Source organism: Pseudorasbora parva, chromosome 3 (assembly GCF_024679245.1).
Source record: "Pseudorasbora parva isolate DD20220531a chromosome 3, ASM2467924v1, whole genome shotgun sequence".
Classification (NCBI taxonomy): Eukaryota; Metazoa; Chordata; class Actinopteri; order Cypriniformes; family Gobionidae; genus Pseudorasbora; species Pseudorasbora parva.
Window position 1 is genome coordinate 48,867,686 of NC_090174.1, and position 12,704 is coordinate 48,880,389.

Sequence of the window (12,704 nt, forward strand, 5' to 3'; positions counted from 1 at the left end):
GCTAGACACCAGAGTCCTGCACGGGTTTGGGTCGACCCGCAAATTTTTCTGAAACGGGAGAAAAACATCCAACTGTGTCGGATACGGGTGCGGGTCGGGTCGGACAAGGGGGAAACAAAAGGGGTTAAAACAGTCATGTGCGAACATAAAAATATATGCATATTTTTAGGAACATATCTACAAAAATATTTCTTGCCTGTATTTCAAGTTAATAAAATAATTTCAAAACAATATCAGGTTATTTGTGCCCGTGCCCCTGCGTGCCCTCCCAGGATTCTCTCACTTTCAAAAAAAATCACACAAGGCTTCAGGGGGGGTCACAGACCGGACGTGAAGCTCAGCGCCGGACGCGCACATTATACAGGCCTACGCGCGAGCTCAGTTTTGAATCCACTTCTGACAGAAGAGCTGCACGATGTGTGTAGCACAGTGTGAAATCAGTACATTGGAGCTCTGTGGAGCGGCAGGATTTCGAACACCTTCCTGAGTCGGCGCGGACAGGCACCAAATGCCGCCGCCAGTGTGTGTACACTCATTGAAAATAATGTGTTCGAATTTTAAAGACGTGGCACGGTGCTGTAATTACTTTTGTATGACCTGGCAATAAATGTGTAGGCCTATATAATGTTATATGCTAAACTGATTTTATTTGGGGTGCGGGTCGTGTGTCGGTTCTATTTTAAGTGGGTCGGGGCGGATTTTAATTAGTGCTCCATGTCGGAAAATGGGTCGGATGCGGTTTAACGCACCACGGGTACGGGCAGGTGCAGATTTACAAAATTGGACACGTGCAGGACTCTGCTTGGCACTTCAGCCAATAAAAATACAAGAAACTACATTTGGCCATCTAACCAATCTAAGACCATTGTGGTTTTCTGAGGGATGGGCTTCATAGAAGCAGAAAGCAAACGAGCCGTTCAAAGGACAGTGGAGACAGCGGTGTGGAATAAAGGTAAAATACAAGAAAAATATGGCGTTAAAAAAAAAAGAAGTATTAAGGCGTTATACTGCGCCCCATAAACACAACCAAGCCTAGAAAAAAAACACGAAACCACCCCTTTAAATGCTCATTAAATCACACCTGAGTTGAATGGCAAATCAAATGCGATGGCATCACACACTGAAAATGAAACCTAATATATATCATTCTACACCTATAATTATGTAAACATATGCCTAAATGTGAAAGATAGCTTTGAGTAAAAGCTGGAGGGAAAAATGAAACCATGAATTGTTTTTTCTCTAATAGGAAAGGTTTACTTACCATGGCCTAGTAGTGAAGGAAAGCATTAAGAAAAATGACAACAGATCAGATTTCAATTATTTTTACAATTATATGAGTTAGGTTAGATAAGAGATATAGAAAAGTAAAATCTGTAAATACCCAGTAGAGAGGGAAAAATGGCAACGTGGCAGAATGTGATTTTATTACAGGTGGAGGTATGGAAAATGAACATTCATTAAATAAATCACTTACCACTTCGCTAACCAAGGGGGTATGCTTTCTCTTCCTAAGGTCAGGCATGCTATCAATGCCAAATATTCCTCCTCCCCTGAAGAAAAAAAATATGGATATTACAGTAATTGAAAATAAAAAATAGGTGAAGCTAAACAACATGGTTCAAACAGTGAAAGGGAATGAGCAAGAGTTCATACCCAGGTTTGGCCCATGGATGTTTGTTATGGTCTCCATTGACATTCTGAAAGGTTGATCATATTGTCATGCATTAAAACATAAAACGCTTCAAATAGACAACAAAAACAGCACATGGGATACAGGGAGAAAGAGGAATAGCGATAGCCCTGCTGTTTGGTTGATGGAATTTCACCTCACGAATACAATCAGCATTTTCCAGTCATGAGAAAACATCTAGTCAAGACAGGATGAGACATGCAAGTGCTCAGAAACAAGCACTCAAAACTCTCTAATGTACACTTCCTGTCAGGACACCACAATTTAATTTACTTTCAAAACACACGATAGTATAGTATATCTAACAGAAAAAAGAACTTTTGTTTATGATGCAAGATAAATACAGAAAGATGTAGTTGTATCTCGCAAATAAAAATTTATAAATAATAATTTAATAATAATAATGATATATATATATATATATATATATATATATATATATATATATATATATATATATATATATATATATATATAGAATTAGGACAAATGACTGAATGGTATGTATACTACCTCTGTGCTACAAGTGCACTAAATTAATACTAGGATTGTTGATGTAATTGCAACAAAATCATAAAATTCCCATAGATTCCTTACACAAAACTATCCCTAATGCCAAAGAAAAAAAAGGGTTGATGGAAAAAAAGTATTGCTCTACATTTCTGACTCAGCAACTCTAGCAATAGGCCTTAAATGTGTCTGCCATCAGAGTTTCTATTTTATATAGTATAACCGGGAGGGATGCTTTAATGAGCTACAATCAATAACAGTCTGAAAATGTGCGTAATGTTTACAGTGCAGCATAGCTGACAATAGAGAACAAGGCATGATTAAACAAAATAACAGAGACATAAGTAATTTAACACAATGCAGTAAACAAGGAGTCTGTTAATATCATGCACATTAAAGACCTTTAAACAGCATTATTTATCTTTAGAAATGCAAACATAGAACATCAAGGCACTTTTAAACAATGTGAAAAAGATATAACCTGATCTTCATCCTGGCTTCCATCTGAAAATAACAACAAATAGCACATCAAGCTATCACACATTTGTTAGCCAGAACCAGGCGACACTGTTTATTTAACTAGATATAACATTATAAAGCATATCAACTTCTTGTCTGTGACCATATTTATATCCACCGACAGGGAGTTTAATAACCTTGTTTATGTATATGGACCGGGAATATGAACTGCATAACTGTGGGGACTTTGCAATTGATCTAGACAGGTCATGAAAGTTTCATTGAGATGTTTTATTTATTTATAATGGCTATTACATTTTCCTTGCACTCTGCTTTCATGTCAGATTTGTTTTCATTTCAGTTCAATGAGTGTAATTAATTTATCTGTGCCTGGGGAACAAGACTTTTGCTAATATATCTGCAGGAAAGGATCAAACACCCACTGGCTACAAGAGTCAGCAGTTTCTTAAATTGTATATTTTACAGAAAAGTAGCATTTAAATTTTGCACACTAAAGTACTTGTGAGACACGTTTAATGTGCAAGCCATGGTCATCAGAATTATTTAATTTCTGACTTAATGAATTTCATATGAAATTCACAGAAACCACTAACAAATTGTAAACTTCGGCCAAAAACTTATAACACCTCCAAATAAAACAGAATGAATATGAAGCAAAGGGCCTCAAAACTCAATATACCTGGGTTCAAATCATCTTCCGAAAAAGTTGACATAGTCACTATACTGAGTTGTCTTCTGGACTCTCTCTTCTCCCTCAGAATCTGCTGGAAACTCCTGAGGCACTTCAGGCGCCGTGTATCCCGATGACTTAGCTCTGCTTCGATACCTCTTTCTGTGGAGAACTCAGTGGGAGGCTTTGTTTCCCCCATCAGTGTTATTTGCTCGTCTTCAACTTCTAGTTCCTCAGGGGAAAAAGATCCAGGGATAATGTCTGTAGAGAAGCACTGTGTTAAATGAGCACTGGTTGGATGTCCAAAAGTAGCATCTGATGCATTACTGGTGGATGAGTCCAACCCTGGGGAATTTGGGCGTTCTAAATCTTCAGTATTATCCTGGTGAGGAGGTGATTCAGGTTTTGCTTTGGTGGAGATGCACTGAGGTATCTCGGCAAAGCCTTTCTCAGTACTGATGGCTTGAGGACGATCAGAATAATTTGTTTCTGTTTGTGGAGTCTTCATCTCTATCTGAGTCATCTCTAAATTTGGTGTTTCAGTCACCACCGTTCCTTGTTGCTTCCCAGAGACCGGTGAATGGACTTCAATCTTTTCTCCAGGCAAAGCATCACTAGTTCCATCCATCTTCTTCAGAGCTCCCCTTAAGGCAGTTTTGAAGTCAAGAACTGCTCTACCAAACTTTTTTACATTTAATGCCACATTACTGTCATCAGCAGAGCCAGGCTTCCATTCAGGGACATTTTGATTACATATTGATGTACCTTCATATAGAAGGCTTCTAGATGGCTCAGCAATCACACTTTCTATTGACTTACTTTTAAATGGAACCTTTGCAAGACAATTTTCATACGAAGATAAATAATACATTTCATTCTGATACACAGAGCACTGAGTACATTCACCATCTCCTTTGCAATTATGGAAGACCAAAGCAGGGTCTTCATGGAGCATTTCTGCATCATACTGCTTCCAATCCTCTCTACTGCATGTACTAGCAGGAGAGTTGTAGTGTTTGCCAGATACTATGGATATTTGATCTGAGGCGCCCATCGTACAAGTACTTACAGCTCTTGATGTGTCCCAGTGGCTTACTTCACCTGTGCAGCACTCGGCCTCTTCAAAACTGCCTTGCCTGGAACAAGAATCATCTTCACTCCATCCAATCTCTCCACTCCCACTGTGTTTTAAAGCCACTGTGTTCCAGGTCTGAAATTCACACACTGTATTGCCCGTTCCGGAGGGGAGTCTTTCTGGATCAGACTCAGACTTGGAACTCTGGCCTGAAGATGGAGAGCTGGTGCTTGGACAGTCCTGTCCATCTTGGCGCTCAAGGTAACCAAAGCTGAGTTTCCTTCTCCATGCACCTTGAGATAAATCTGGCCTTTGATCAGATGCTACTCGTGCAAATGGATGGTGTTCATTGTGGCTCGAAGTCTTTGCAGTAGTTAAAGTGGACTGCCTTGGCACTTCTTTTTGTTTCCCATCAATAACTTGATATTGCGAGTGTATATCTCTACAGATATTTGAGGATTCAACAGCGTAAGGCTTATTGCAGCCTATACTAACAGTGATACTTGATTTATGATGGTGGGAGGGACCTTCAGTGCCACCACCCATTGCTCCTGGCCAAGTCTCCACACCAGATTTGTTTCCAGAGCGCATGCATTCAATCTCCATTAAAACGGCATCTACACAGCTAGAGACCTCGTCAACAGAACCACGAACAGATGACAAGTACTCCCTCAAGTCTGAAATCTCCTCTTGAATTTTGTTGATTCCTTGCAATTCCTTCAGTATGTGCTCAATAACAGCACTCGATTCTTCCTCTTGATATTCCTCATTATTCCCCTCCACAACTTCATTCTGCACCATCATATTAAACCTGCATAGCAGAGTGTCCGTCTGTCTTTTAGGCTCACCATCAAGAGCTCTACCAGATGAAATCTCAGTCCCATTTATATCTTGCAACAATTTGTTTTGAACCACTGCCAAATTACTGCTATGCCGCAAAGTACAAGGAATCCTGATGCCACCTTCTCGATTTAGTTCCACTTCCCCTACGCAAGGTGCTTCAGAAGCTTCACCCAGTCCATGTCCATTTGGCACCTGAGGAGAACAGCAGACCTCTGCTGAAGCTAATCCTCTCCTGTAGTAGTTCTGTAACTTTTCAACATCATCTTCGCCCTCTTCATCCTCCTCTTCAATTCCAGCATAGTAAAGACCAGAAGGCTGGACAGTATGATCTGCAGATCCCTGCAAGAAACGATGAATTTTCCCACGCAACACCAGAGCAACTCTGGGATTAGGCTGTCTTCTCTTTGGCACTGCAGCTTTCTTTTTGGGCCGGGGATACTGAGGGACGCCTGTTCCATCCTGTCCATTGCAGCGGTTGCGGGAGAACATTGCTTCCCCTCCCTTCTTCTGTGCTGTGGAGCTAAATCACATTACTCAGGCTTGAAATACAGCATCTGATGATACAAGTGAGAGATTGTCAGTGAATTTAAGCAGGACTTGGTCCAAGACAAGGGGGAAAAAGAAATTTAAAAGAATCACACCAGTGAAACCAAATTCACCAATTTGCTTAAGAAAATCAAATGACTGATTATACATTTAGTACTATGTCCTTCCTTTATTTTTGTAGTTCATTTCCTCCCTTATCAAAGTTGTGTCATGGATTTGCAACACCACAAAGTAATCCAAGAATGTATTATTACAGAGGATTTATCATCTGCTTATCCATTTTGAGGCTCCCAAAGCACAGTTTGATAAATAGTAGCACACATTCAAAATGTCCAATCATCCATTTTCATGTTATCCGGTACAAATACCACTGACACCAAAGTGTATTTAAATTGTGGAAAGTGACTGTAATAATATGTATGTCAAAGTAAACAGCTCTATTGGTGTGGCTAGCTCATTCCACCCAGATACATGCCTGAAAATGATCACTTTGTTCTTCAAATCTACCTAACGTATGTACGCGCACACACATATTCAAGGAAAAAATGGACACTATCTTTTAAAGAAAATCAGTGAAGTGTATAATAAATAAATAACAGTGAAAGGAAATAAAGTAACATAATTCTTGCATTATTTTAATAATATACAAAGGCTGAAAATGCAATAATGTCTATTTTGGCTTTGCTTATCCCATGGAGAAAAAGCACACAACTGATAAAAGCCATTAAAGAAAAACTAAATACCTGGTAAGAACATTCCATTGCAACACAGAACAAGATATTTTCAAAATGCTGTTTTTCTTTCTATATTACATTCTATGATATGCCATGTATACTACATACAAGTAAGTGTGCCACAGAATACATAAATTAATAAAAAACAATGTTTGGCTACAACAGGGTTGCATTCAAATCATATATGAATATTCACTTGGAATATAGCTGTAGAATATAGGTCATCCTTTATGTATAATTATATATGAAGCATATAATAAAAAATTGCCATGAATACTTACAGGTATGAAATACAAATCTTCAAAATATACACATTCTAGAACATTTCATTTACTTTGGATTATAAAAATAATGTAAGTTTTAGGAGAGCTGAAGAGGTATTTCTACTCAGCGGCTCCATGCGGAGAGTCAATTAAGCAGAGAAAATGTCACATGTTAGTGCAAAATCATGTAACACTGGAACAGTAGCTATGGAAACCACTCGCTATACCTCCATTCAGGTTCTCAGTGTATAGATATTCCAGAAGCTATATGGAAAAAAAGGGACCACTGTAAAATAAGCAGTATGTCTGGATTTATTATTTATATGTAACCTATCTCTTTCAGTAAAATTCAAAAACATTTTTTATTTATTCTACAAAACTATTTCTTCCAAATTTCCAATAAAAATATTGTAATTTAGAGCATTTATTTGTAGAAAATGACAGCTGGTTAAAATAATGAAAAAAATATGCCATGTTTTCAGACCTCGAATAATGCAAACAAAGAAGAGTTTATATTAATTTTCAAAGTACACAATACAAATGTTTTAAAACTTAGGAAGAGTTCAGAAATCAATACTTGGTGAAATAACAGTGATTTCCAATCATAGCTTTTGTGCGTCTTGGCATGCTCCCGATCAGTCGATCACATTGCTGTTGGGTGACTTTATGCCAAATTCAAGCAGCTTGGCTTTATTTAATGGCTGGTGACCATCCACCTTCTTCTTGCTTACATTCCAGAGATTTTCAGTGAGGTTCAGTTCTGGAGATTGGGATGGCTATGAAAGGGTCTTTGCGAAGGATGCATAACTCAAGCCACATACAAGATTATCCTGAAAGGAAAACTGCTTCCTTCTGCCCTGACAATGTTCCCCCACTTAAAGAATTGTTTTTACTTGCAGGACAATGATCCAATCAACACAGGCCAATCAAGCTGAGGGTGGAGGAACACCAGATCAAGATCCTTTCATGGCCAATACAATCTCCGGACCTGAACCCCAGAGAAAACCTCTGGAATGCAAGCAAGAAGGTCACCAGCTATTAACTTCTTAAGTGCTTTGTCTGAGCAACATAATCAAAAGTAAAAACTCATAGTTCCAAAGCTATAGCAAGGGGAGTCAAATATTTGTAAATTGTGAGAAAATCCTCGGTTTCTGGTTTTATTTGGCAGAAACGCTTTACTCTTAATAAAGTGTGAACAAGTGTCACAGCCGCCGCCGAGTGAACGCACAGAGTAACATCATAACATAACTTTAGGCACACTAATGTATTCTGTATATTCTGTATAATGTATCTAATATGATAAACAGAGCAGCGTTACCTCATACTCATGACAGGAAAAGCGGAAATGGCGCCGGCGACTGTGTCGCGTAATTATAAAATTAAAGTGAGAGCCAGTTACTCTCCTTATCTTAATTTGACACCCCTGCTCTGTAAGTTTGTATGCTACTTATTTTATTTGACAGACGCCAACTGCAAAACTTTGTATTCACCCACAAATAAGTACACAGTCCGTTATATCGCTCTCAGGCGGTGTTAGATTGGATGGTGAAGCTGAGAGGAGATGAGTTAGTGTGGTTAAACCACAGTGTTAAACCACAGTGTTACGAGTGTGAGTAACAGCAGAAGAGTATATCATTCATGATGCATACCCTAGCTTTTCTTTATCATTTTGCCTAACTTATAACAACTGGACAGGAGTTTTAATATGCAAAAATGTTTAAAGTTTTGTTTACACAGCCTTATGCTTCACTAGCCTCCTTGCATGACTCTCAGTCTCGCCTTTTCACCTTCCTCTCGCTCTCACTCTCTCTGTCTTTCACTGTAGGGCATTATGGGGGAAGTGATCCACATAAGCACAGCTAGAAGCATGCTAATGTGGCTTTATTAGATCACTGAAGCACAAGAGCTAAAGGTGAGATCCTTCTGCATGCCTTTTCCCGAAATCTTCAAATGCATGCATTTTAAGTGTGGAACAAACAGAAGAGGAGAGAATGCTGGGAGGAGAAAGCAGAGAGTAAAGAAACTACCAGAAGTGTGTTTACCTCAGTGGCAAATGTCATTGAGACAGAGAGGTAGAAAAGAAAATTAGGTATATGGGAAGGGGATAAAAAGAGGTGCCAGCCAGAGTGAGGTGTCTGTGACACTGAGTGCTTGAGGAACGTTTTACTGAGGGCAGCTAAAATCATTTCAGAGTGATTTCACCCAGCTCCTACAGTTCTGTTCAGAAGATGCTACATGTTATTCATAAACATCTATTGCAGGCATAAGAGGGCAATAGAAAAATTCCATTCCAGTGTTGGAATTCCAAAATGTTACATTCCTTTCTTGCATAAAACAGATCCTATTACTGAAGAAGAAGAAGAAAAAAAAAAGATTAAACATAACTTTTCTTAAAGGCAACAAATATTTCAAGCAATGTCTCATTACATACGAATAAATTGACTTCACAATTAGTTTAACTTGGAGAAAAAAAGATTAATTACAAATAATTTAATAAGGTAGATATCCGGAGCAAAAAAAAAAAGTGCATCCTCCGCACTGTGCAAAAAACAACAACAACATCAAGTATTAACTATTTCACTGCAAAACTGAAGAATGTGTGTTTGTTACCAGGAGGGTGTTACCATGCAACTGAGGGTTGCAGAAATGAATACAGAACAGCTTCTTCATGACTGCAGGATTAATGGGAATATTAATTGGCAATGACTTCCTCGGAGCTCACAGTTTTGCACACCACATATCCGTACTGTATTTAAAAAAAACCTATAGGTTAAGAAAATATATAAATCACAATTCACTGAGCTTTCGATTCAAATATATGCGTCTCTTCTGTCACCCCCAGAGAGTGTGACCTTGCTACATATAGAACAGACACACTCTCTACAGCATGTGCGCACGCACGCACGCACACACGCACACACGCACACACGTTTGTTTTTGTGACATGGGGACATTCCATAGGTGTAGTGGTTTTTATACTGTACAAACCGTATTTTCTATCTACTTAAACTACCCCTAACCCTAAACCTACCATCACAGAAACATTCAGCATTTTTCCTTTTTAAAAAAAATTCATCCTGTATGATTTATAAGCATTTTTAAAAGTGAAAAGTGGGGACATGGCCAATGTCCTCATATTTCTCATTATACACATTTATATCGCAACCAGAGGCACTATAAAACCATCAACTACAGAAAATTGTTGTCGCCAATCTGTTTCTCTATTTTTTTCGAAAATCATTTCATCCAGACAGTCAAGTGCAATGACCAGACATTCATCTATCAAAGCAAAAGTAATGACACCCAGACAAAAGAGTGCCCATTGCAGATCTATTCCTCATTCTAAAGAAACAGTTCTCTAGTTTGATATTCATAATTTTATATTACTTATTTTCTCAATGTTCCTCCAAGAATTCAAAGCAAAAACAAGAGAAAAGAGAAAAGCAAAAACAAAAACAAAAAAAAAGCTTTTTACAAAAACACTGTATCGAGAAGAACTTCTAACGCAGAGATGCCTTTAAGCATTTTGATCACAGGAAATAAATAATGGGAGCCTAGTATCAGCCATAGTGTGCAACCTGATGCTTATTACACAAAATGGTGCACAAAACTGCAAGCTCAGATCTGATTAGTTTGCTTGATTTAACTTCCTGGAATAAGGAAAGTTCATGATTTGCTGCTTTACATATCAGTCGGATATTAGCAGCAAAGCAGACTAAAGTTTATGTTGATGTTGTCAAAAGACAGCTCCAACTGAGAATCTAATAGTCAGAAATGATGGCAGAATTAGTCAAAGATGCTGGAATTGTGGGGAGAATGTGTGCATATTTAAAAGTGACAGTAAACTAACAAATAACAAAATAACAATACTCCTTTCCGGCAAAGTCTGTAATCTCTGTGATGTTACGCACAACGCCTTCTGCTGTATCCAGGCAGGCTGTTTACAAGGTCTCATTCTGGCTGCCTGCCACATGGGTCATTCTGAACTCACTTACACATACAGCCACAGGCACCATTATCCATTTCTCGTGGACTACGTATTTGGCCTTCCAACGTCATGCCTACTTAGTGCATTCACAGCAGCTCAATCAAGAAAATAAAAAAGCCAGAAATGCATAGGAGGTCAGGACTGAAGAGCAATGCATACAGCATGACCTTTGAATTTAACAACGATACATTTTTTTTGCATGAAAACCGAGTAAATATTAAATCTGCCACACACATATAACATGAAACCTAAGCATAATCTCAACCTGTTGGCTCCATTCACTGCAACTCAATAGACAAAAATGAGAGTGAGACAGCCAGCCAGCCAGCTCCAATATCTGTATTACTCGATGAGCACTAAATTACAGTTAAGAACTACTAAGGAGCACAATTACACTCAAACTTATATTAACCAATACATGACACCTTAGATAAGAGAGGAAAGTGATACTTTTTTTAACATATGTATACACCGCATACAACTTTGAGAAATCTTTTCAACATATTAAGCATAAAGAAATATTTCAATCTTAACAAAAATATATTAAATATATTTAAAGAAAAATACATCCAACTTACCACGTTGAAGGTGTACAGATCAATTAAACCACAGATATAAGTGGCCAGTATTGTGTAAATTTTCTGAAGGAGTGGAATTGAAAAGAGGGCTCCACATTACGATTCCAATGTACAAAGTCCATTAAAAAAGGGACAAGGGTAGAATACATGTCAAAAATACAGTGAAAATGACAGATCAGGTCTAAACCCGCCCTTTCTCCAAAGCTCCAGGCAGCTTCCACAGTAATCCAACAAGTTAACTTGAAAAAATTAAAATATTAATCACTGTCAGTAACTGATGTTCTCTATTATACCCCAAGTTAAATAAGTCTGTATAGTCCTGACAAGCTCCTGCAGTGGCATCTCATTTCAGTTACTGACAAACTAGAATTCCTTCAAATATACATGTGTGTCAGTGTTCCACTCCTCTATCTCTGATTCTCCAGTCTCTTCCTCCTCCTACACTCCTCTGGCTTGTTGCTAAGAACATATCCACCCTCAACTGTGTGTGAGTGTTCACACACTTTCACCCATTCTCCTCCTCCTCTCTCTCTCTCTCTCTCTCTCTCTCTCTCTCTCTCTCTCTCTCTCTCTCTCTCTCTCTCTCTCTCTCTCTCTCTCTCTCTCTCTCTCACACACTTCTGCCTTACTCACTCTACACTTGTCCGTCCATCTGTTTCGCTCTCTTTTCCTCCCCCTTGCGGAGGCTTGTACACACTCCACATCTCTCCAACAACACTTCTTCCTCTCCCTGTGACATCATCTTGTTGCTGTGTCCAAAGTGCTATATGAGTTGCATCATGTGTGCAGCAAGTTTTGCCATGGATTAGTTCACCCAAATATTTTACCCACCCTTATGTTATTCCAAACCTGACTTACTTTCTCCTGTGAAATATAATTGGATTTATGTTTTGTCCATAAAATGAAAGTCGGTGTTGCTTCTATTAACCTTTGGAAGAAAGAAAAAACTATTTTGGACAAATGCAGTTTGGAACAGCATATGGTTGAGTAAATGATGATAAAACTTCAATTTTTAAGTTCTTAAACATTTGGTACATGAGACCTTGCACTTTGATATTTTTAGCACAATCAGAAATTACAACAAATATTAACTGTTACATTAATTAAATATTCAAACACACTTGATATCAATCATTTTGAAGCCTTTTTGGAAGATTACTGGGGCCACCTAGTGGACCTCGGTCCCCTAGTGGAGAACCGCTATACATAGTTCATTATTGCAAAATAGCAGGTGAACAGAAGGACCCCAACATTAAAAAGAGGGGTTTTGTATAAACCTAAAGGTTTTTATTTAGTTAATAATGGTTGGTTGGCTGTACAGGTT

General features: G+C 38.3%; 1 protein-coding gene across 6 annotated transcripts in view; it reads right to left on the reverse strand.

Annotated features, from left to right (window-relative positions):
• Positions 1-11,833, reverse strand: part of LOC137071385 (protein unc-13 homolog B) — a 59,646-nt gene extending 47,813 nt beyond the window's left edge. For 5 of the 6 annotated variants that reach the window (XM_067439345.1, XM_067439343.1, XM_067439344.1 and 2 more), the window contains exons 1-5: positions 11,381-11,833; positions 3,363-5,825; positions 2,685-2,707; positions 1,657-1,700; positions 1,478-1,553 (exon numbers count right to left, since the gene is read on the reverse strand). In XM_067439345.1, coding sequence (XP_067295446.1) covers positions 1,478-1,553; positions 1,657-1,700; positions 2,685-2,707; positions 3,363-5,760 — 2,541 coding nt within the window. In that variant the 5' untranslated portion in view covers positions 5,761-5,825; positions 11,381-11,833. The remainder of the gene's footprint in view (positions 1-1,477; positions 1,554-1,656; positions 1,701-2,684; positions 2,708-3,362; positions 5,826-11,380) is intronic. The other variant, XM_067439346.1, reaches the window with a different exon arrangement.
• Positions 11,834-12,704: the final 871 nt, after the last annotated feature.